Consider the following 24,569-nt stretch of genomic DNA (forward strand, 5'->3'; position numbering starts at 1 on the left):
TGAATATATATTAGATGACATGGTATATATGAATCCACTGTTTAAGTATCTTCTTTTTTCTCCTGTTTTTAATGTATCTCACAACAGCCAAAAGAGATTTTAGCACGTTTTTCACCTCACGGTTATGTACAGTGAGAGCTTTCTGCATACTAAGAATGAGGCATATATTGTGTATTGATGTAACACCATAACAAAGCAATGAAACTGTGTTTTGTGGCTGACACGTTCAGAGTAGTAAAATGGGTCTCTCTCTCCTTTGTAGATGTTTGAAGGGGTCGTTACACAGCAAAAGTATGAAGAAGCCATAAGGACAAGAATGTAATGACAAGGTCTTCAAGCTAAAAGAGGGGAGATTGAGGTTGGATGTGAGGAAGCAATTCCTCACTCAGAGGGCAGTGAGGCCCTGGCAGTGCTGCCCAGAGCTGTGGTGCCCCATCCCTGGAGGAGCCTGAGGCCATGGATGGGCAGCCTGAGCTGGGGGCAGCCAGCACACGGCAGGGCTGGGGGATCTCTGAGCTCCCCTCCAACCTCAGCATTCTGTCATTCTATGATTTGTGTTAGACAAAACAAGTCTATCTTTTCCCTGATTGCTTTGTTTGTTTGCTTGGTTCTTTTTTGCTGTTGGTGTTTGCTTTCTGTTATTTACTTTTTAGCAAAGAAGTGCTGCCACTGCTAAAATGTTTCGCAAGTCAGCGAAGAAACCTCTGCAGAAGTCTAGACTATGACTTCATTATGTATGACCTAGAGAAATAAATAGCTTTTCTACCCACGTGGAGATAGAAAAAGAAGAAAAGGAAAGCCACCTGAATTTGCATTCACCATTTTCAAATAGAGATGACGAGCTCTCCCCCTCAGTTCTGTGGTCTGTCAGTAGCTGTGTATTTGTCTCTATGTATGCTATGTAACATAGACTCACAGAATGGTTGGAGCTGGAAGGGACACTCAAAGGCCGTCTGCTCCCACTGCCTGCAGTGCACAGGGACACCCACAGCTCCAGCCGTGCTCACAGCCCTGTGCCCTGAGCGTGGCTGTGTGCAGGGATGGGGCAGCACCAGCTCTCTGGGCACGCTGTGCAATGCCTGACCTATCCAAATCTCCCCCGTTCTCTTTAGAGACCATTTCCCCTTGTCCTATTACACAGAACCTGCTGCACGGTCTGTCCCTTCTTTCTTACAGCCCCTTTGGACGCTGACTCTCTCAGCCTGTCGTCGGAGGGGAGGTCTTCCATCCCTTGCCTCAGTTTTGCGGCCCTCCTTTGCACGTGTCTATGCACTGTAGCAGTCCGCGTGCTCGTCTCTGTGCGACTCCGTCCGTATTTGTATGTTTGAGGCCGTATGCATCTGGCTCAGTCCCTTCACCACCCTCGGGCCCGTGCAGGGCTGTAAAGAGCCATAGCGCAAAGATTACAGCGGTCTTCTCCCCGCCCTCCCCTAAGGGAAGAAAAGATGCGCCGCATCTGCGCGCTGGCAGACAGCCCCCGGGGCCGCTAGGCTGGCACGGCCGCGGGGCTGCGGGGCTGCGGGGCTGCGGGGCAGGCAGAAGGACGCGAGGGGACGCCGAGAGCTCGGCGCGGCCGGCGGGGCGCTGACGGAGCCGTGCGGGGTTCGTCCGCCGCTGCCTCGCCGGTCGAAAGGCGGTCCCGGCCGCGAGGATCGCTCCGCGGAGCCCCGCTGCGGGCGGCACGGCCCGAACCCGTCGGTGTCAAACGGAAAAGCGGCCGCGCCGCCGTTCCGCGCCTCAGCGGGGAGCAGCAGGTTGGGATGTTGGTTTCTATCCTTTCCTGTCACATGGCTGGTAATAGGATCCCTCATCTGCCACTCGGCACCTCGCTGGGGCGCACTTACAGGACACATGCTGTAGGGCCTCCGCTTCCCGCACTTCGCGCTCCTCCCGGCCGCCCGCGACCACCTCCGCTCCGGAACGCGGTGCGGCCCGGCGGCCCCGGCCCATGGAGCCGCCCCCTCTCGCCGCCGTCGTGGCCTTTTCGGGACTGGCGCTGAGCTGCTGCCGCGAGCCCGTTCTGTCCGGTGAGTGAGTGAGTGAGTGACACCCGGCGGGGACGCGGGGGAGCCGGGCTGAGCGGACGGAGCCGCTCGTAGATCTTCTGGCGGGGCTGAGCGGCGGCAGAGCTGCAGTCTGTCCCCGAGCTGTGCGGAGCCGCGGCTGGCACGGAGCTGTGCCGTCCGGCAGCGCTTCGCCCTGGGCAGCCCGCTCTGCTGCTAACAGCCAGCCCGGGGCAGCGCGCTGCAGCTCGGTGATCTTTCAGCTCCCCTCCAGCCGAAGTCGTTCTGTGATGTTGTGATCGGGTTTGCGATAACATCCCTTCCTTATCGCCAGTTCGGTGCGCGGTGCCAGGTCCGGAGCGGCTGATCCGGACGGTCCGAGTGTCACAGCCACCGGATGCGCGGACCTCTTAGATGTGCTCTGAATAGCTGAATCTTCCTTATTCTGCTTAATACAGAATTTGCACTGCTTCCTCTAGCTGTGAATAGACACTTGCTTATCTTCACGCTTTGTAGGTACACTTAAAATCACGGAATGGTTGGGGTTGGAAAGGATCCCCAAAGGCCGTCTGTTCCCAGTGCCTGCAGTGCACAGGGACACCCACAGCTCCAGCAGTGCTCACAGCCCCGTGCCCTGAGTGTGGCTGTGTGCAGGGATGGGGCAGCACCAGTTCTCTGAGCACTCTATGCAGTGCCTCACCGCCCTCAGTGTCAAAACTTCTTCCTTATACCCAACTTAAACTAACCCTCTTTTTGTTTGAAACCATTTCCCCGCGTCCTATCAATCCTACCACGTCTGATTATCAGTCTCAGTACCACCAGGCAGCGTTTGGTGCACAGTTGGTAATCCTTTCTCTGTTGAAGTTGAAGAGTGTCATCTTTTTTCCGAACACAACTGTGGACAGAACGCACTGTGTAAGCAGCCAAGTTTCACAGCAGCTGCACGTGAGCACGTGGAGGATATATCCCTGTAGGAGTGTTTGGTTCATAGGCAGAGTAGAGACCTCTGTGCACATCCGTGCTCTGACTGCATACACCCACAACCACGAAAGGTGGCAGAAATGACTGAGAACAAACAGCTGTGGGGAAAAAGACACGATATTACAAGGAGTGAATGCGTAGCAAAGATAATGGATCCAGAACGCACAGCCACCTACCTTCCAGTTTGTATTAATTCAGTCACTGAAATCTGCAGTACTCAAACCTCAGTCCACCATATTTCTCAGTAACTGAGGGGGTGGTGGAGTGGTGAATGTGTTGCCTATGATTAAAGGATTTTCTGAATTTGGTGCTTTTTGTGTTACAAAGACAAAGAAACTGAAAAGTCTGTGAAATGTCAGCTCCATTGAAGCAGTCTTGTTTTATACACTCAGTGCAATGGGCTGTCACTTTTAGTTTCTGTACTTACAGCCTTCATTTAATTTCCCACGCAGAAGCGTGTTTGATTTCCCCTCTTCCCTTCTCTGTTATCTTTCTGTGCAGCAGTAGCGGATCTCTGTGCTGTGGTTTCCTTCCTTTGAGCTGTTGTTTCACCCCAAACCTTTGTGTAAAGCAGCTCTGCTTTGTGTTCCTTGAGCGGCCATCATGCAAATCATCCAGCAAGCAGTTCTAAGCAGGCTGAGATAGTCACCCTGGGCTCTTCAGGGGATCGTGCTAGTACATGCACAGAGCCTAACTCAAAATCCGGAGTTATGAATGGATTTTGGTAGGGTGGAGCCAACGGAGTGGGAAGGAGGCCGGGATTACACGCTGCCAGCTGCTCATTTTGTCATATCACACCACAGCGGTTGTGCAATTGAGCACTGCCTCCATCTGCACAGTGGCTGAGGCCCACGCTGGTAAAATTTCCGGAGGGATTCGGTCTGCCACACTTGACAGTGGAACAACAGATTTAAAACTTCACAAAGAAAACAAATGGGTGTATTAAGGAGCAGAAATTCCTCCGGGGCTACATCATGCATTCTTAGTTCCAGTGATAAAGAAGCTCAGGACAAGTGTGGTGGTGGAACCAAACCGCTGTCCTCTTCCAGGCTGTGCCAATGGATGCTGAAGATGAGGTTTGACCCAATGTCACTCTGACCACTCTCTGCTCTGAACCAACACTAAATATGACCGTTTCGGAGCAGCTGAGGACCTCAAAAGATGATGTGTGTGTGCCTGTGTAGGATGGGAGATTTTTAAACTACATACAGAACGTCTCTATACTGCATAGGGGAAACCTTCCGCTTCAGTGTCCTCGTGGCATCACAGCAGGCTTTCACTGGCCTTATCCTCCCCAAAATAATCTATTTTCCATCATAACATATTATGGAACAAGGTTCTTTCCTGACCAATCCTATGAAAATATGCAAATGAACATTTGGTTCAATCAATAAAACTGCATCTTCAAAGAAAGCCATTGCGCTACTAAAAATATTTTTAATAATGACCACAGAAGCCATATTTGTCTCTTTGATCTCCTGAAGCTTCTTCTGGTTTTAATCAGCGTTCCCACATGCAGAATTGTGGCAACCTATGATAATAGAATCTCTATCCGTGTATCCATAGGGAAACAAAAGCGCTCTCATCTGAGGAAGGTAATTGGGTGCTGTGCCCCTTCCATCCGTGGGCCTCCATCGCTGCTGGGGTGTCTTGGCATCGGTTAAGTGGTTTCTGTCCTTTCCTCTGTGCCTTACTCTCTCATTGAAGTGTTTCTGCTGTCTAATTATACCCTTTCAATCAAATTAGAGACTGCAGCATCTGGTTAGTGCCTGTAACTGTTGCCATCTGCACCTAGATACAGTGCTTGCGTTTAAGGAGGAGTGCTGCGATTGCAGGCTGCAGCAAGAGCAAGGAGAGTGGCTCTGGTAGGATGGAAATCACCTGAATCTCTTCTTAAAGCGCTGTTAGAACGCATGCATCAGGCACCTGACACACAGTCCTTGTTGGACTCGGCCCACGCTCTTATCCACGTACATTTTAGGAACCTTTCCTTATTGCTCCAACCTTGCAGAACGTTTAAAGTCCTGGTTGTTACACTTCTGCAGCGAAACCTCGTATTTCAATGGCAGCAGTTTTCATTTAGCCTTGTTTATTCTTTTATCCGAATATCCTTAAAAGAAAATGCCGCTTCTCATGGGAATGTTGCTGGTAGGATCTCTCCTGCTATCCCTACCCAGAGCAAACAAATAGACAAGTAACTTGATTATTATTTTTTTCAGTGAAGTAGGAATGAGTTTGTTACTCTGAATTTTCAGTGCAAAGCTATGTATGCACCCCAGTCATACAAGAGCACTCTTAAACCATCCTGAATCTCCATCTCTTCAGTCTCCAATTCATGGCATCATTGAGTGCATCTCTGAGAAATGATGGACACTGAGGAATGCTCAGTGGGCGAAAATCAGATCAGAGAGTCACAGGATGGCTTTGGTTGGAGGGGACCAACCCTGCCATGGCCTGCCTGCCCCCCACCAGCTCAGGCTGCCCATGGCCCCGTCCATGGCCTTGGAGAAGAAGGATGTTTGAGCATAGCTGTTTTCTTTGCTTTTCCTCTCATTTGTGCAGAGGAGACTGCAGAGGACATAAAGATGTTTGTATTATCTCCATCACTCATCATTTGGCACGGAATGAGTATTTCTCAGATAACTGGACTTGCCATCAAAGACTTCAGAGCTGCAGACCAACACATAGATGTCCATGTTAGAAAATCACTGGAAGCCAGTGCAGACTCTGTAGCTTCAGTGTTATATCATCAGTGCCTCATTCAGGACAGCAGTCAGACTGTTACATTTTGCACTACCTTAATTTTTCAAATGATCCTTCAGTGGTGCCCATGTGGAGTGCAGGCAGCCATACAGTTCCACAGTAACAAAGGCAGAAATGATCATTGTAAGGTCCCTACATTGAAGAAGAAACCGAAACAGATGGAAAAAATTTCTACTACAGCTGCTGTTTGATCTTCCAAATGTTGATCTGGCTCTAATAAAACTAATTGTGAACCTGTATCTCACACAGAACGCTCGCTCAGAGTGGACAACCATCCCAGTTTGTTTTTTGCTTTTTGCTTTCTGGTATTTTCCTCTCGGTAGGTACTTCTCTAGACTCAGCAATCACTTAAAGGAAGAGTTATTTGACTTCCATGGTTCTGACTGTGATTACTGCTGTTTGCAGGCTTTCCCCGAAGCAGTAGATGCAGCAGTCAGTAGGTGGTTAGCAGAGGGAAGTCATGGTGAGCAAAGACAAAGGTACTGAGTGTGCTGAGGGTCCTGCAGTGCTGGGAATTTTATAGCGAACCCTACAAAGTGTAACGCAGTAGATCTCAAGGTAGAAGAAAGTAGGGCTGAGGTTCTTTTTATTGAATGACTGTGCTTACGTGAAACGTTTGTAATTCAGTGCTGTGGCAAAGTAACTATTATTAATCACTGAGCATTATTAGCCATTATCCAAATGAAAGTTTCCAACTAGATTGCCTCTAAAAAAACAAACAAAAAGTATTTCATTGGAATTCGTTTGTTCACAGCTGCTATATTTCATAATTTAAAATAAAGCTTTGTTGTTTCTTTTCTTCTGGGATAGTCAGTGTTTTCCCATGGTATCTCTCTTCCTCCCCTGACAAAACTAATGAATGCCCACAATGCTCATCCAGTTCCAACCCCCTGCTGTGTGCAGGTCGCCAACCAGCAAACCAGGCTGCCCAGAGCCACATCCAGGCCTTGAATGCCTGCAGGGATGGGGCATCCACAGCCTCCTTGGGCAACCTGCTCCAGTGCCTCACCTCCTCTTTGTGAAAAGAACACCTCAGCCTACACAGGAACAAAGCAGGTATTGTTGCAGCCATCCATTACCTTGAGAGCAGAATGCTGTAGCTAAGAGGAACAAAGAGAGATCCGGCTCTTCCTTCCACACCATGTCCTCAAAGTACTAAAAAAGAAAAAAGGCTGAAGATGAAAACGAAAGGCGGTTGCTGCTGCAAGTTAAAGCACGGGCCAGTCTTAGCAGATCCTGCAAGGGCTGATGTTAACTTCTGTTCAGTCTGTATGCCAGATCGCGTTCAGGTACTGTAGCATTCCTTACATTGCTGGGGAGATGTTAGCACACATTGCTTCCAGTTTGGAACTGAAAAGCAAGAAGAGTCGTAGTGCTAAAATGATGAAAGCGCCTTTTCTGGCCGTGTTTGTCCCTCCTCACAACTGCTTTGTTATACCATACGTTATTGTGTCCATCCAGTTTACGTTTTCCTCCCCTTTCCATCAAACTCTGCTCTTTATTTTGCTGCGACAGAAAAGCTGTGGTGTCCACTTCAAAGCAGGAGAAGCGCTGAAGGACAGTGGCACCGCCGGTGACTCAGAGCGTCTTTTTTTGTATGTTTACACAAATGTTTGTGGTGACTCAAATACTGGAAATTCAGATCTGCGTTTTCAAGGAAATGCACGTAGCCCACCCGCCCGGCTAACGAGGCCGGGTTAATTAAAGTGAGGAGAAGCGTTAATCTGAAGCTTGTTTTTTGCTCAATCAGATAAGTTTCTCTTCAGGAGCACCGCGCCAGGGCCAGGTGCAATGCTCTCCCTTTCCTTCAGGGCACTGGAGTAGAATATCTCTGCAGCTGTTCCATGAGAATGAATGCTATCAGATAAAAAGAGAGAATGCTGTCAGATAATATGGAATGCTGCCCAGCCTGCAGCTAAGGACAGACGTTTGTGACTTCCCCCAGTAATGCTACCAGCACAGGGCCATGCTTATGGCCACGGAAAACAGGACAACATTTTAATTAGATCACAGAATGTTGCATTTTAATACTATTTTTTAATAAATTCATGGATGATGTTATCAAATAAAATTGATTTATTTATGTTCTTTCTGGAACAGGTTGCCCAAGGAGGCTGTGGATGCCCCATCCCTGCAGGCATTCAGGGCCAGGCTGGATGTGGCTCTGGGCAGCCTGGGCTGCTGGTTGGCGACCCTGCACATAGCAGGGGGTTGAAACTGGATGGGCATTGTGATCCTTTTCAACCAAGGCCATTCTGTGATTCTTTATGGCAATTGTTTCTGGAAGATTGGATCAGAGTAGATTGTCCCTCTTCATTGTAGAGGAGTTGGATTATAGGTGAGCTTTAAAGGTCCCTTCCAACTCAAACCCTTCTGTGATGATTCTGTGAGAGCCACACAATGACTGATGTTGGAAGGGATCTCTGGAGGTCATCTTGTTCATCCCCTCACCTCAGGCAGGGTCACCTGAGTCAACTTGCTGAGGACCATGCTCAGATGTATTTTGAATATCTGCAAGGAGAGAGAATCCATCACCTCTCCGGTAGACCTGTTCTAGTGATCAGTCACCTTCATAGGGCATTTTTTAAAGAACTTTTAAAATCAGGATAGAAATGTTTACAAGATTCACACCTACAAAGTCTTTCATTTTGTAAGGGATGGATGTTCACAAATGTAGTTAATTTGGAATGAGAGCTGGGCAGTGTGCTGATAAGTAGCAGATTGGTAATGTCATGTACTGTCATGTTTGGAAAATCAGCAAGTTACAAATTCAACCTAACAAGCAAAACAAAGAGAAAGCAGTAAAAAATGTGATTTTTTTTTCATTCAGAGTATGTACTTGATTGTATTAATCACACTTGAGTCCCAACCAAGGTATCTTATAAAAAACTGAGTAAAAATCATAGAACCATAGAATGGTTGGAGTTGGAAGGGACCCCCAAAGGCCTTCTGTTCCCACTGCCTGCAGTGCACAGGGACACCCACAGCTCCAGCAGTGCTCACAGCCCTGTGCCCTGAGCGTGGCTGTGTGCAGGGATGGGGCAGCACCAGCTCTCTGGGCACCCTGTGCAGTGCCTCACTGCCCTCAGTGTCAAAACTTCATCCTGTTTAAATCTCCCCTCTTTAAATAGTGAAATCATAATCCCTTTAATAGGTGTTTGGGTCTGTGGGAAAATTTACGGTGCAGACAGCATCCTCAGTTGCCTAAACAGTGGAGGAAATCTGTTAGTGAAAGGAAACTGGAGTCTTGGGGATGGGAGAGAGGGCAAGGGAAGAGCAAGTAAACACCAAATCTACATATATTCTATTCTCTCTCTTTCCATTTCCATTTCTTCCCAGAATGTTATACAGCAAATGGGGCCGATTACCGTGGCACTCAGAACCAGACCTCCCAACACGCGGGGAAGCCTTGTCTCTTTTGGAATGAGACCTTTGAGCACCCTTATAATACTTTGAAATATCCCAATGGGGAAGGAGGGCTCGGTGAGCATAACTACTGCAGGTAAGAACTATCTCATTGCCACCAATGTTGCCTCGATGCAGCTTTAAGCAGTTGGCACAAATTAGAAGCATGTCTGAACCATGAGTATCCTGTTTTATCCTGCGATCAGAACCCTGAGTCTTTGGCTCAGCACACAAGTACCATTGGTAGAATAACAGAGAATGTTTGAGGCATCACAGCACGCTTCACGTGTGTTGTAACTGCAGCGATTTGAACATCCTGTCCACTTCTGTTGTTTTCTTGGCATGTAATTGCAGTGGGTTCAATGTTAGAGCAAAAACAGTGTGAAACTCAGGTTCAGTAAGATTTATTTTTACATGGCATTTAAAGATCACTGATTTTTCACTCACTCGGTCTCTCTCTTTTTTTTCCCCCAGGAACCCTGATGGAGATGTCAGCCCATGGTGCTACATTGCAGAGCACGAGGATGGAATATATTGGAAATACTGTGAGATTCCATCCTGCCGAAGTAAGAGAACCATGTAATTAGTTCAGGCCTGTGTCTCTGCCGAGCGGAGGTTGGCAGTTATACAGCAGTGGGTAGTGATTTTCCAGCAGAAACTAGGACAAGGCCAATCAGCTTATTTTCATTTGCAAACTAAGCAATATTTGAAACTGATCTCTGGAGTTAATGACAAGGTTGCTGTGTAGTTGTTCCTCCATTGCTGCTCTCTTCATCTCCTCTCAGAATTAGTGGCTTACGTTATTTACATTAAAATAGAAGATGGGGAAGCACTCAAAACATATGGAGTGCTTCTAGTTTTTCTAATCTGATGAAGTACGCCATTAGCTCAGTACAGTCCAGAGGAGAAAAATGGATAGGAAATGATTAATTAGGTTTTCAAAAAGATGTCTGTGTCTCCATCACTTGTGGTTCATCTGTTAAACGGGTAGCGTTAGTTTGATGTGAATAGCACACAGCTATGGAACGGCTAGGAAGAAATAGGGGCAGTAGAAGTGGACACAGGGAAAAGGCGAATAATTCAGATCGCTCTCAAGTTATTCATCTGAACATTCCTTCCAGCATCTGATGTTACCAATGTATGATGCTGCTCACCTTATCCAAAACGCGTTTCTCCTTTCGCGGTTCATGTCAATACCTTCCCAGATTTTCATTCCTGGATGCTCCAGGGTAAATTCTCAAGAACCACATTTTAAACATATGACTCAGTATTAACACCCATAACTGAACATTTTATTAGGTCTGATCACTGATATATTTTTCTTCTAACTTCTGTGCCTCTATGTCCGCGAGATTGCCTCTGAACACTGTTAAATCAGAGCAGTTGTCCCAATGTCAGCATACTTCTGATTTAAGGAAGTACCTTTCAGAAGGACCCCCATAATTAATAAATTTGTCTGGGTCCCAAATTAAAGAGTTTGCATTTTCTTTAAAGATGACAGATTTTAAGCAAAGTCTCTGGATATGTCCCCAGCAAGGCAGATCCTCTCCACTTCATTTGTTCTATGCAAGGAATCCTTGTAAAACAAATCTCACTCACTTTCTCTGTGATGGGGGGGATGAGGATTTATATTTGGACGCTTACTTGCACAGATAATCCAGATTTATATTTACAAAATACCCTTTTGACCAGTAGCAGCTGTTTCGAGCGTTGCGCTGAAATTGGATACTAGAAAAAGGAATTATAGCAACAAAATGTACACTGCAAGTCCATCCAAGTCTTAATGCAAACTTCATGGTTTATGACGTGTAATTAAAAAAAAACACTTATTCCTTACTGTATCGTCTGTTTTCAGTAAGCACAGCGATAAACCTCAAAACTAACAAACCTGCGAATTGCGTAATACAAAACTGAGTTTTGTGGTGGAATAAGAAAGCAATTTTGTGAAGAAAACTCATTTCAGTGTTTTGGGGAGTTAAAAATTTGTGTCCTGTAAGCAACCTTTCCATAATTATGTCTGCTACTAGAAAAAACAAGCATAACTTAGTACAAACGATACCCGCCAGTGTAACACCAACAACATGAAACTCCTCTGTTCCCTAGAGAGATTTGCATGCAGTGATTCACTGCAACTACAATTCAGCGTCTGATTTTATCATGGCTTATTCACATGGACTTCACATAGAATGCTGAATTCAGAAACGCATTCTGCACTTGTAAACACGCTGTGTGGAATGCAGCAGTGGTAGATGAGAATGGCTGTCATGGTGCAAAGGACAGTGGTGTCCCGGGGGGGGGGGCTCCCAATGGGCAGTGCCCCGCTAGGAGCTTAGTCTTTCCTTTCCTCCTCCTTCTTGTCTTGTGTGCTGGTGTGGGTATAAACAAATAAAAGGGAATGAAGCGGTTTTTGAAGGTCAGAGGAATTAATCAGTCACAGAAATATTTTTATTATCCATATAAATACTTAATGCACACACATAGAACTGTGGGATATCCTGGGTTGGAAGAGTCCTTGGACGTCATCGGATCCAACCTGCTGCCCAAAACAGACTCAGACAACACCGTTATGTTTATACCATCTTTGCTGATTAACTCCCAGCAGCAACACAGCAGTGTCTCAGGTTTAGGACCAGCCCATCAGTAGCCAGAAGGAGAAGGGATGCAGCGAAATCGTGTGTACATGTAGGGTAGCCAGTATTTCCTGTGTTGTCTCAGGTCATTTAATCATTTGATGTGGGCCTACTCAAGTACTCCTGGCTCTCTGTGGAGCACGTAGTCATGAGGTTATGTATTTTGTTGACTTAATAACAAAAAATATTGGCTTGGAAATCGCTGCTCACTATTGGGCTAGACTGGTGATTCTCCATGAACAACTGCTTATTCCAAACCACGTGGCAGATTTTGTTTGCTAGATATGAGAAAGCTGAAAGCTCACTGGGACACTGAGGAGACTAATTGGCTTTAGGATTTTACCCAGCTGCTGTGCTTTATTTAGTTACAAAATGCACAGAGTTTTCAAAGGTTGAGACTGGTTTCTTTGCATGGGAAACACTGAAGGATTAATCTTCTGGAGACATGGCTGACGGGTCTCACCAATAAGGCTATTAAGTAGATATATGTATTAATACGTGGTTTTAGAAATCCCAGGTCCTCTAGCGAAAGGAGCTAGACTGGTGGCTAGGAACTGCTTTCTGGGCAGTGAAATAATGTGCTTTACAGAAAACTGAGCTCTCTGAGAATTATCTGTCCAGATGTACCCAGCTGGGTGGGGTTGTAAATGGGAATTTCCAAAGGTATGTTAAATCAGGCTGTAACTTGAATTCGCAGTGCTTAGAAGCTTGCTGCTGCAAGGCATATCCAAGCCATAAATCCATGCAAGCATTTAGTGTTGAAAGTGTATCATTCTTAGGAAAGAAAATTATTTTATCAACAATATTTGAAGTAACATGATCTAAGAATTAAAAAAAACCCCACACATACTTGAATTTGATTCTTCCTAACTTTGTTCTTTCCTTTGCTCTTCTTTCTGGTATTGTAGTCATCCTCAATTGCAGATCACTGAGAGCTATTCCAAAAGAATGGGTAAAAGATCATCTTTGCTAGAATGGGACAAATGGAAGTTGTGAATTTAGGGAAATGTTTCATTGCACACTGGGGAGGTATAAGGAAATTCACCAGTGGGACTTCCCAAACCCAAAGCAGAACTGAGCCATTTGTAAAGATGGCTCAGTTCAGAAAATATTATTGCACTCCTATTGAATGCATATGGGAGGACAGAAATACTGAGGCACTCAGTTTGCTAAGACAAAAGGAAACAAAGCAAAATATAAACCAAAACTATGATGATTTTTGGATGTTCCTACCAACTGAATTATTCAATTTATTTCTATGTCTATAATTCTTTTCTTTCTCTATTTCATTCTAAGTGTGCGAGCAGACATGACAATTAGACAAGGGATAATTTTATGCCCTTTACACAGAAGCATACTCCACACTGTTTCTCTAGAAGTCATGGCTAAATTCCAGTGATTAGATGAAAAGCACAGAAAAAAACCCCCCACAAAACAACGAGTTATGCCCTGAAGAGAAAAAACTCTCTTTATGACCACCCATAGCGATCAGTGAGCCTTGAAACACTGGTAGGACGGGGGGAAATGGTTTGAACTTAAAAAAGAAGAGATTTAGATTGGATATGAAGAAGTTTTGACACTGAGGGCGGTGAGGCACTGCACAGGGTGCCCAGAGAGCTGGTGCTGCCCCATCCCTGCACACAGCCACGCTCAGGGCACGGGGCTGTGAGCACTGCTGGAGCTGTGGGTGTCCCTGTGCACTGCAGGCAGTGGGAGCAGACAGCTGTAGAGCATTGCAGGTATATTGCTACAAGGCTGTGAGGCATCTCCTGTCATTTATCCCTGGGAAAGTTTGGAAAACATGACCTAGAGTAACATTTCTCACGGTGTAAAACCAATAGAAGAAAATACAGAGAGCTGCTTAGTAACAGGAGAGTAGTTGAAGCAGTCGGTGTCTTGAAGAGAGTGCAGGCTGCCCAGGGGGGTGGTGGGGTCACCATCCCTGCAGGTGCTCAGTGAACGTGGAGCTGAGGCACTGATGGTAAAGGCACAGTGGGGCTGGGTTGGAGTTGGACATGGTGATCTTAGATGCCTTTTCCAACCTTAATGTTTCTACGACTGTTGTCTGTTATTCTTGCCAGTGCCAGGGAATCTGGGCTGCTACAAGGATCATGGAGAGCCGCCTACTTTGACTGGCACCAGTGAGACCTCCAATAAACTTACTATCCAGGCATGCATCAGTTCCTGCCGAAGTCAACAATTTAAGGTGATTTCTTTGACGTACATTTACAAAATGTTTGAAAAGACTGAATCACGGGTGTCCAACCTTTTGGCATGCTTGGGCTGCACAGAGTGAAGAGAAATTGCCTCGGGCTGCATGTATGCTGCTCTAGGTGCCCTCTATTCCAGCTTTCTTGCTACTTTTAAGCAGGATCCTAACAGCTCAGTCTGTGGTGGGACCTCTGACCACAGACTAATCAACTTCTCCAAAGCACATGCATTCTGCTGCCAGCTTGCTTGTTCCCACAACCTCCTGCTGTTACACCTTTAAACATGACCCCTCCCTTCCTTATGCATCTTTGTTGTCAAAGTTTGCAGGCATGGAATCAGGTTATGCCTGTTTCTGTGGAAATAACCCTGACTACTGGAGATACGGGGAGGCAGCCAGTACGGAATGCAACAGTGTTTGCTTTGGAGACCATACTCAGCCTTGTGGTGGGGATGGCAGAGTCATTCTTTTCGACAGTAAGTATTGAAACAGGCTCTCAAAGGAGAGGCCTCAAATGCTGAGCAAATTAGGGGAAAGGGCTTAAAGGCAATGAGAACTGTTGAGCAGAAAAACACCTAAATTCAGTATAAAATAAAGCTGCTTTCCACTTCAGCTTAAAGTTCCCATCTGTTAATAATGTGAAATAGCTCTTCAAAGAAGCAACGCCTGCTTAGGCAACTGACCCATGCTTCAGAGATTGTCTCTTACTTCTCCGGAGCTGGTGCTAACTCTGCTCTCACAAACACTCTGTTTTTCCTTGTTAAGCCAGACAAGACTTGCTCTAACTCAGTTACACAATGCAAAGCAACAGAGAAGAACTGTGCTGGGGAAGGGTGTTCAGCAAAGGTACAAACAAGTCAAGTTTGCTATTTGACCATCACTGATTTCATAATTTCTTATACATGGAAATCTTCCTTCCTATTACTTGATGGCCACTGGGGATCTCTTCCAACTCAAGCCATTCTTTGATTCTATAATACTACACTTTTTTCAAATTCTCCCCCAATGGAGCTTTGTAGTGCTTTCCATATTGCACCAGCATGCAGGCTCATGCTGTTCTATCCACTGATTCCTTTGCTCTTGGCTTCCTGAATTCATGATGAGTAGAAGCATCCTTTGGGGCATTTCTTCTTTGAAATGACCGAGGGCTCAGCCAGCTGTTACCCTGAGCACCTGCACTGTCTTTTCTGGTGAGCAGAAAAAAGAAGTCATTCTAGTAACCACCACCTGTTTGGTTTTGCTGATTAGCAACACCTGCTCATCTCATTCCTCTTCCCCAAGGTCACTGACTTCTAATCTACAGATTGTGTTGTACGCCCAGAACCCTCACTCCTGATACCTGCTGGCTTCCTGAGCTCATCATTTCCAAGTCCTTTATACACACAACACTGTCTTATCCTTTTTCTGTCTCTTCCTCACCTGCAGAGTCCCATGGGCCTCAGTGTAACATCCGAGTGTGGAGAAGAGATAGGGACAGTAAAGATGCAGTGGCAGGCATTGAAGAGTTCTGTGTCTTTAAACTGAAGTTTTTACACCCATCTGTAACTTTTACCTGTGTGTTTATGTGCTGCTGTCATGGCCTAAAGCTGTAACGTTCAGACCCACAGCACAGAACTGGATGGGAAGGCTGCCCACACTGCTATGAGTGCCCCATCCCTGGAGGCATTCCAGGTTGGTTGGGGCCCTGGGCAGCCTGAGTGTTGTGGGGCAGCCAGCCCACAGCAGGGGTTGGGGCTGGGTGAGCTTTAAGATCCCTTCCAACCTAAGAGCTACTCTGATTCTCTTATTCTGTTTCTATTCCATACGGGGAGCTGCTATATTTTGTGGAGCACTAATCATTAGCATTCATAATTAATATTGCCTATTTGAAGAGCACCTTGCGTTTCAGTTGCTACAAACAGCACAGCCAACCGTGGCAACACCTACGAACCAGTTGCAAAGAGCAAAGGACACCCACTGTCTAATTTCAATTCTAGCAATACAGTCTATTCAAACAATTCCATCTACTCAACTACATCACCAGCTGTTAGCACGGAGCGAGTGCCAAACACAGATTCTCTGTGGGCCTTTGTACCTCGGTGGGATCTTTCGCATTCTTTACATTCTCCTTCTTTCATGCACTCTCAGTCCCTCTGTGGGGTCTTTTATAGTGCAGCACTGGTGTGAGGTTTGCTGTTATGACGAGGCCGTGCTCCAGAAAAAAAAAAAAAAGAGAAGTGTTTTCACTTTATTTTCTGGCAGACATGCTCTACTTTTCCTCATTCCCCCAGCTCACTTTTAATTTGCATTTATTGGAGGCCTTGCTCAGAGCCCTGTGAAAACTGAAACACTTCAAAACATGTATTTACTTTCTCCAAGGACTCTATTACAGTGCTTTAAGCTTTCAGAGAGAAGAACTCTATGGGGAGTGATCATTCTGATTCAAACAGTTCTGTCTGAAATACACTATTTCATATTGAATGTTTAGGATATATACATATATGTATATATAAATACAAATACATGCATCATTTGTGTTGGAAGGGACCTATAAAGGCCATCTGGTCCCACTGCCTGCAGTGCACAGGGACACTCACAGCCCCATCAGTGCTCACAGCCCTGACCATGGGTGCCTCCAAGGACATATATATGCATATATATATAAATATATGCATCAAATCAGTTGGCTGGCATTAAACTTCCTCTCTAGATTCATTGCTGAATAGGTCTGCACTATGACCCTGAACAATCATTAAGGATTGTAAAGTGTCACTGGGCACATCTTTGTACTGAGCTTAAAGGATAGGATCATAGCATGGTTAAATGCCTGATGTGAGGGTGTACAGATAAAGCCAAACTCTTCTGTTTGTGATTCTGTCAGAGTAAGGGGCCAGAAGGAATGTATCCCAAGCAAATGCCATATGATACATTGCTCCCAGTGCTGTGGGAGGTAAATAACCTGAGGCCAAGAGACACTGGAGGAGCAGTGCCCTCATGCATAAGGCCCACCCTTATGCCCTAAAGTTTGTGCATTAGTTCCACAGAGTGGAAAGCTGTGTGTGATGGTTGCATTGCCTGCACTGGTTTCTCTTTTTTAATTTCTTTTCCCTCTCCTCTTTGTTTCACAGCCCTTATTGGTGCCTGTGGAGGGAATTACACTTCTGCTACAGCTGTGATCTATTCCCCAGATTTTCCTGACACATATGGCACAGGCAAAGTCTGTTACTGGACCATACAAGTCCCAGGAGCATCTCAAATCCTCTTCAGCTTTGTCCTTTTTGAAATCAAAGATGCTACAGACATGGTGGAATTGCTGGATGGCTACACCTATCATGTTCTAGCTCGTTTTAATGGAAAGAATCGGCCTCCCCACACCTTCAACATCTCCTTGGATTTTGTTATTTTGTACTTCTTTTCAGATGAAATCAACCAAGCCCAGGGATTTGCTATCAGATACAGAGGTAAGAGGTTAGCATTGTTCTTTGTGCATTTCAGTGTGTCGTTAAAGCATGTAATTCACCCAAAAACTCCAGTCAGCTGTGCGTCATCCACAGCAACATTTGCATCTTCAAAAAGTCAATCCTACACGCATCTACCTATCAATACAGATTGGGAAATAAAAAAGCTGGAAAAAAAAACCACCAAAACAACACAACAACAACAATAACAACAGCAAATAGCAGTCCAACAGCATCTTTGGTTCAACTGAGCTCTTACCAGTGATGCACTCCAGTTATCTAGAAGGTCATCAGGAAGAACACTGCAGCCCTTCAGTCCCACTGCTATGATCAACAGCAGTGGAAACAAACATTCTGAGAACCCCTTCTGGGTGAAGCCCAAATTTGGCATCAGACAGAACGTGCTGCCTGCAGTTCCCTAAATGGACCAGAGAGAAGCACGTGGCTGTAAAGTACAAAGCACAGCCCAGTTACACCTGTGTAGTTGTTGATGTAATCACACTGTTGTGTTTTCAGCTGTGAAGGACAACGTGCATCAAACCAAGATTGCAGCGAATCAGACCCTTCCAGAGAAGAGAAATGAACACACAAATTTCAGCATCAACGCAGCTCGGTCGTCAAAGATACTTTATGTCATCACGACCAGTCCAAGCCATCCCAGCAGCTCCATGCCTGGTAATGTCATCTCCATTTAAGATGAGATTCATTTGCTCTGCTTTGTTACTTACTCTGTAGAAGCAGTGAAATCAGATAGGAAGTCAGAGCACTTCATGGAGGTGGCAAAAGGTGCTGAAAAAAAAGAGCATGCATTGATAGAGCCTCGAATTAGCTTGGGTACTGCATGCAGCTCAGGTATCCCAGTGCACAGAAGTGACTGCAGTTCTACAAAGAGGGCTGTAGACACAGATGGAGCAGGTGAATGGGTGGGGGAGGTGCCACTGAAATGTGCTGTGTGTCTGGAACCAACTTTCACGGCATCTTTACATTTGGGTTGGAAATAACACACATTCCCTTTTCTTTTTCCCTTTTTTTTTCTTTTTTCCATTCTTCTCTCTTTCTTTTCTGTTTTCTTTTCATTTCCTTTTCCTTTTCTATCTCCTCCTTTCTCCTTTCATTTTTCTTTTCCAGAGTGGACAATATACAGCCTCACAGCACTACTCATCCTAAGCGTTACAGCCATATTGGCCAAGATATTTCTCCACGTTGCCATGAAGTAAGTACAGAGCAGAGCTGTCCCGGTGAACTGACATCTCAGCTCTGCTCTCCCTTGTGGTACACTTCATTTCTCTGCCTCCTGATACTTTCATATTGGTCAGATTCAAAATCAAGTTACGTGATACATATTTATATCCTCAAGAGTGTGCCTGTATACAATATATACATAATATGTGTGTACATATATGGAACCATAGAATGGTTGGAGTTGGAAGGGACCCCCAAAGGCCGTCTGCTCCCACTGCCTGCAGTGCACAGGGACACCCACAGCTCCAGCAGTGCTCACAGCCCCGTGCCCTGAGCATGGCTGTGTGCAGGGATGGGGCAGCACCAGCTCTCTGTGTGACCTGTGCCTCACCGCCCTTATTGACTTTCTTTTAATTAAATATTGAAAAGATTCCAAAATCCCCACAAACGTAAGAATTTGTATTGTGGCATAACACACAGGTTAAAAAACTGATTTTATTACTACCTTTCTATACCACTGTTTGATCAAAAACCAACCAGCACTTCAAATCCTGATACAACTGTGCAGTATGTTGGGGGAAAAATAAGTGTCGTAGATATAGTGGAACTTGTCAGCATTGCCAATACAACAATAACGTTATCACACTAATAGTAGCAGCTTCCCTGGTACCTTAGCACTGATCATGAGGTAATGCTTATTTCCCAGATCCCATCAGATCCCACCTGCAAATGAAATAGAGGATTCCAGTGAGGTTACTGCTGCTGGAGAGATCTGGAGTATATTCTATCGGCCATCCACATCAATATCCATCTTCAAGAAACAGCTGCGAAGCCAACAAGACGACTGCAACCCACTGGTGGGAAACTGAAGTGTCTTTTATTTTACAGGAACCAATCTTCTTAAAATCCAGGTGATTTGGGAATAACCCCCTTTTTTTTTTCCTCCCACTCTCATACTTGTCTTCCAAAAAGTCAATTCCCAAAGTCCTTTGCGTGACTTTGTCTGTCTGCTGTTCTCTTTTGTATACTGGTGGCAATGGATTTAAGCGATGCAATAATTTCCAAATATCTGGAGCTCATCAGATCTGCAGTGCTGTCAATTACTGCGAGAAGAAAGTGTTCCCCTGCCTGTGAAATTAAAGCAGAGCTACATTTTTAAGACTAATGCCCTTAATTGCCAAAGAACTGAAACATCAGCGGGGATTTGATCTGCGGAATAATTTCCCTTTGATTGCAACAGACAGCATTAACTATTTTTTCTCTTTGGTAGAAGATCTGTTCACCTACAATGCTGACTTCTCATCCCACCACTGGGGATCAGCAGTGAGTGTGTCAGCCTCAGCAAGTCTGTGAGATACTTCAGAACATAATGACAGTGCAGGTCAGATAAGTTGTTGGGAACAGCTGGCATTCATGAGCAGCTCCTCCAGCTATGGCAGAGCGAATTCAGTGAGAGCCATTAAAGTTCTGTAAACCTGGTTAGGACAGAGGGTGTAAATATGAGTTTAAATATGCTGATGCTCAATAACATAGCAGACACGTGAGCATGCAGACACTGCTCTGTGTGCCTGCCAGAGGTCACTGAGTTCACAGTCAGTATCTGCCCTCCTGTTATCAACATCGAAAGCTCCTCCCCTCACGAGGGCTGTAGATTTCATTGACAGAAATAGGGCACTTAAAAATCAAACGGCGACACATTGTGCCTTGCTGCTCCGAAAGTAATGCCTCCTGTTTCGTGGCGTCGGCGCCCTTGTGGCTGATGGCGGTGGTGCGGCAGTAAAGGTTGAAACTTTCCACCGGTATCCCATTCCATTGCCGAGTGACAGATGGCAGCAGAGGGGCACTGACAGCATGGTGTCTGATGTGGAAGTGTGTATAAAGCAAAGGTGTGACAATGAATTCTTCCATGCAGAAAAAAAATGACCCCGTTGATATTCATAGCTGCTTGCTGAACGCTTATGGAGATCCAGCAGAGGATGTGAGCGCAGTGAGGGGGGCGGTGCGTTTCAGCACAGCAGCAGTGGGTCACTTCTGCTGGCGCAGGCTTTTATGTGCACGGCATGCAGGCTCTTGCTCATCACCGGTGAAAATGCATAGCTAATAGTGGTGACTATGTTGAAAAGTAGTGCTTTATAGCTGAGAATTTCCTCTGTCAAATAGTGCTATCGTGCTCTTTGTATCTATTGTAATTTGTATGGAAATAAATAGGAGGCATTACTTTCAGAGCAACCTACATACATCTAGAGTTTGCCTGAACTGAATTGATTCCAGCTCCATTTATGTACCACAGATGAGTGCCAGAGACAGCTGAACAATTGCACAATAAGTGCTTAATAGAAACAGAACGTCGCTAAGCCAGCAATTATGGAATTGTTTATATCAAAAGTGGAATACCATGGAAGCAGCTAGTAATTTCTTGCATAAGCTGTTGGAAAGGTTACAGGAAAAGTTAATCACAGTATTGGCAACGATTAAGACAGCAAGAATTGTGAAGTACATTGGTTCTCTCTTACACGTTGGACTAAAAGACATTGACTCTGTCAGACTTAACAAGACATTGAAAATTGCCTTCTTAACAGTCAGTGTTTACAAAGACCTGTAGCAAAACAGTTTGCTTTCTATCCATGCTTAGTCTGGTTCACTAATGGAAAACAAAGAGAGAGAGAATAAAATCAGATCCCAAAGAGTTACGCTGTGAGCACAGTGTGAGGAAGCTTTGCCTTCTTTTCTTACCAAAAATTCTTCAGCAGTCTGACCTAGGCAGTCAAAGGAAAATTCATAAAGCATGTCATTAACACCAATAACTTGAAAGAATACCCAGTGACTGATTTCTACCTACTGCAAAAGTAAGGACAAAATAGTTTTTACATCTCTTCACTCTTCAGTGGTGCAGTTGTATGTGGCCAACGCAAATGGTACCCATTTAAATGGCACTTTATCACGTTTGCTGTAAGGGTTTAGGAGAAGAAGAAAAGCCTGACATGCACAACTGTTATAATCCCACATGATTCAGCACACAGAAATGCCTCTATGACACCGGCAGCTGACAGCTGCCCTGAATACCACGTTAGCATTTGCAGCGTTGACTTCAACAAACAGAAAATGACTGCAGAACAGGAATTAGTTTGGACCGTTACCTGAACGGCCTTTTGAGCTCTTAGCCAGCAGTTCCCTCAGTAGGTTGGACAGGCTGCAGATACAGCATGGGTCACAGCTTCACATGCTTTGACAACAAAACCATCACAAGGAACCACCTCTCACACACATTCCAGCCCCTGTCCTGGTGCCTTCCTCGCTGACTTGTGCTGCTATGGTTGGCTCCATAGTGATGCAATACACTTACAGTTACCATCGTTTTTTCTTCCTGAGGTTAGGGTAGAGTAGTATAGGATAGGATAGCACAGTGTGGGGTAGGATTGGATGGAATGATCAAATGCAATAATAGAACAGGAGAACAGAATAGCTCAGTTGGAAGGAACCTGCCAAAGATCATCAAGTCTTCATGGCAGACCAGTAGTTAGAGCATATTGTTGAGGGCATTGACCAAATGCTTCTTGAGCACTGACAGGCACGGGGCACCAGCTAGCATTGCCCTCCCCCAGATACTTTCAAGGACCTCAACATCATTTTTATATTGAGACCAGAACCATATGCAGTATCCAAGGTGAGGCCACAGTACAGCTAAACAGCAGGAGAATCACCTCTTTTGACAGGCTAGCTGTGCTATGCTTACTGCACCCCAGAATCTGGTTTGCTCTCTTGGCTGCTACCATGGCTATGTGGAGAAGAAGCCATAGCACTAAGGGTGCACCAGGAACAGGAGCAGTGAGCACTTTGCTGGTACCCCAGCACTGCATTTTGTGAAGCTGTCTCCTAACTGTGTGCAAGTTGTGGGTGCCTCATCCCTGGGGGCACACTGGGATGGGACCCTGAGCAACCTGATGGGGTGGGGGGCAGCCAGCCCACGGCTGGGGATTGGAGCTCGATGATCTCTAAGGTCCCCTCCAACCTCAGCCATTCTATGCAGCATGTTGGTTACAGAAGTCCACAGAATGCGTGGACCTCTGCTGGCGGCCAGCAGGAGAAGTGGCCTTCCCAATTCAAAATCTGCTTTTAAAAATAGTTTGTTGACTAAATGATTTTGTATGTACTTTCGTCTTAATATTTTTTAAGTTGGAGAGAAAATAGAGACTATAATTTAAAACAAAAAAAAAAGTGTGATGTCATAGTAATATATTTATATATGTATCGGAAATTATTTAATACAGGATATTATGCTTGTATCTTGCTGACGTTTCATAGGAAGATGTTAGTTTACACTCTGAGAAAAATAAATTTTCAATACATTGTAATCATGGGAAAAAAGAAACCAGAATTTATTGGTACATAGGATAGAAGGGCACTAAGGAGAGTAACTCAGCCTCTCAGTTTGGTAGCAGTGATGAAACAGTTGCTTCAGGTGCTCCTTCTTCCTTTGAATCTCGTGTCTAGCTTGTATTTTTATTTGGTTGTTCATCCAGTCCTGCTAATTCATGTGCATATACTCCTGGGACCATCCTAACATCCAACATCTTCATCTATTTATTCATTTAAACATTAACATCATCTGACTTGGGGCTTTATAATGCTGCTCATCCAGACAACCCAACAGCACTGCAGAACTATGGTTTCTGTAGTCCAGGATCCCCTGCAGAGGTATAAATGTGTGATTTTTACTGGAAAATGAAGCAGCATCCTAAATGCATCCAGGCCAACACACCAGCAGGCGTTGGATGCCGCTGGGTGAGCGTGACAAGCTGTTCCAGTGTCACCTTCTGCTCACTGAGCCTTCTCAGCCATTGCAAAAGACTGCTAAAGATTTTCTAGTGCACCATTTTACAGATGGAAGGGTCTACTGCAAAACCATAACTCTCAACAAATACCCAATCCGACCAGCCCAGCTAGTTCTTAATAGCTTACAGAAACCTATTTCACAACCCTCTGATGACATACACTTTAATGAGAGTTTCACCTGAATATTATCCTAGACATTTTCGAGTAAACTTATCATTCTGCTAACTGGAATGAGAAGTGGAGCCCTATTCCCACAGCACCGCCCCCAGTACATGCGGGTAATGCAGCTCTCAGCTTTACCGAGTGCTTGTGCTTTTCAGGATGAAATTTTGCATTCCAGAATTCAGTCTGAAAGACAATTTACTGTAAATCCAGGGGATATCCCATGAAATAAATCAGACTGACAAGAAAAGAACAAATCCTGCTTGAGATGACTCACGGCTGAAGTATGTGCTGCGTCTCTATGTGGTCATCCCGCATTGGGCAAATGGCTGCAAGTAACAATTATAAAAAATTAAATGCAGTGAATTGCCATGGGAGGAGCGCAGTTTGTGCTGCTCAAGTGTAGAAGAGCACTGCGTGGCAGGGGGAGAAGCCCAAGAAAACTCATTTTCTTTTAGAAACACCACTGTCACACAGGCACCGGTCTCTTCTTGCACAAGAGGGGATCACTGTGCTCTCCTTTCTTGCCATCCAGCCTATGAGACTCCTTTTAAACTTGTTTATTCTGGAAACGTTTGCCTTATTTTTTTATTTTTTCTTCATTCCCGTGAGAGAAATGCATTCTTTACTCTGAATGAGATCCTTTCATAGCAAGCAAGTCACAGAAGCGCAGGGCTTCCCTTTCCCATCAAAGATCTGGTTTCGGGTCTATTGTATCCCAGACAAAGACCTGGGCAGGCTGGCTCCAGCTGTAAGAACACAGCCACCTCCAAAAGACACCTTCACCACACGAGGAGCCCACCGAAACTGAGCACTGCGTCCTGCACAAACAGCTGTGCAAAACATCAATGACCAACACTGTCAACTATCTGCCTTAGAGTTCAGCAGACACACTCCAAATTGCTACTGCCAAAATGAGACCGTGCTCCAGAACACCCAGCATTAGCACTGTGTACGAATTTTA

General features: G+C 45.3%; 1 protein-coding gene across 1 annotated transcript; it reads left to right on the top strand.

Moving 5' to 3' along the window:
- The first annotated feature begins 1,946 nt into the window (after positions 1-1,946).
- KREMEN1 (kringle containing transmembrane protein 1) lies at positions 1,947-20,743 on the top strand. The gene is made up of 9 exons (XM_042865559.1): positions 1,947-2,027; positions 9,087-9,249; positions 9,627-9,718; positions 13,864-13,988; positions 14,314-14,467; positions 17,099-17,431; positions 17,945-18,103; positions 18,557-18,641; positions 19,317-20,743. The coding sequence occupies exons 1-9, from the start codon at positions 1,949-1,951 to the stop codon at positions 19,477-19,479; spliced, it is 1,353 nt and encodes a 450-aa protein (XP_042721493.1). The 5' UTR covers positions 1,947-1,948; the 3' UTR covers positions 19,480-20,743.
- Positions 20,744-24,569: the final 3,826 nt, after the last annotated feature.

The sequence above is a fragment of the Lagopus leucura genome, unplaced genomic scaffold (assembly GCF_019238085.1).
Source record: "Lagopus leucura isolate 7727_CA_CO unplaced genomic scaffold, USGS_WTPT01 Super-Scaffold_806, whole genome shotgun sequence".
In the NCBI taxonomy this organism is placed as follows: Eukaryota; Metazoa; Chordata; class Aves; order Galliformes; family Phasianidae; genus Lagopus; species Lagopus leucura.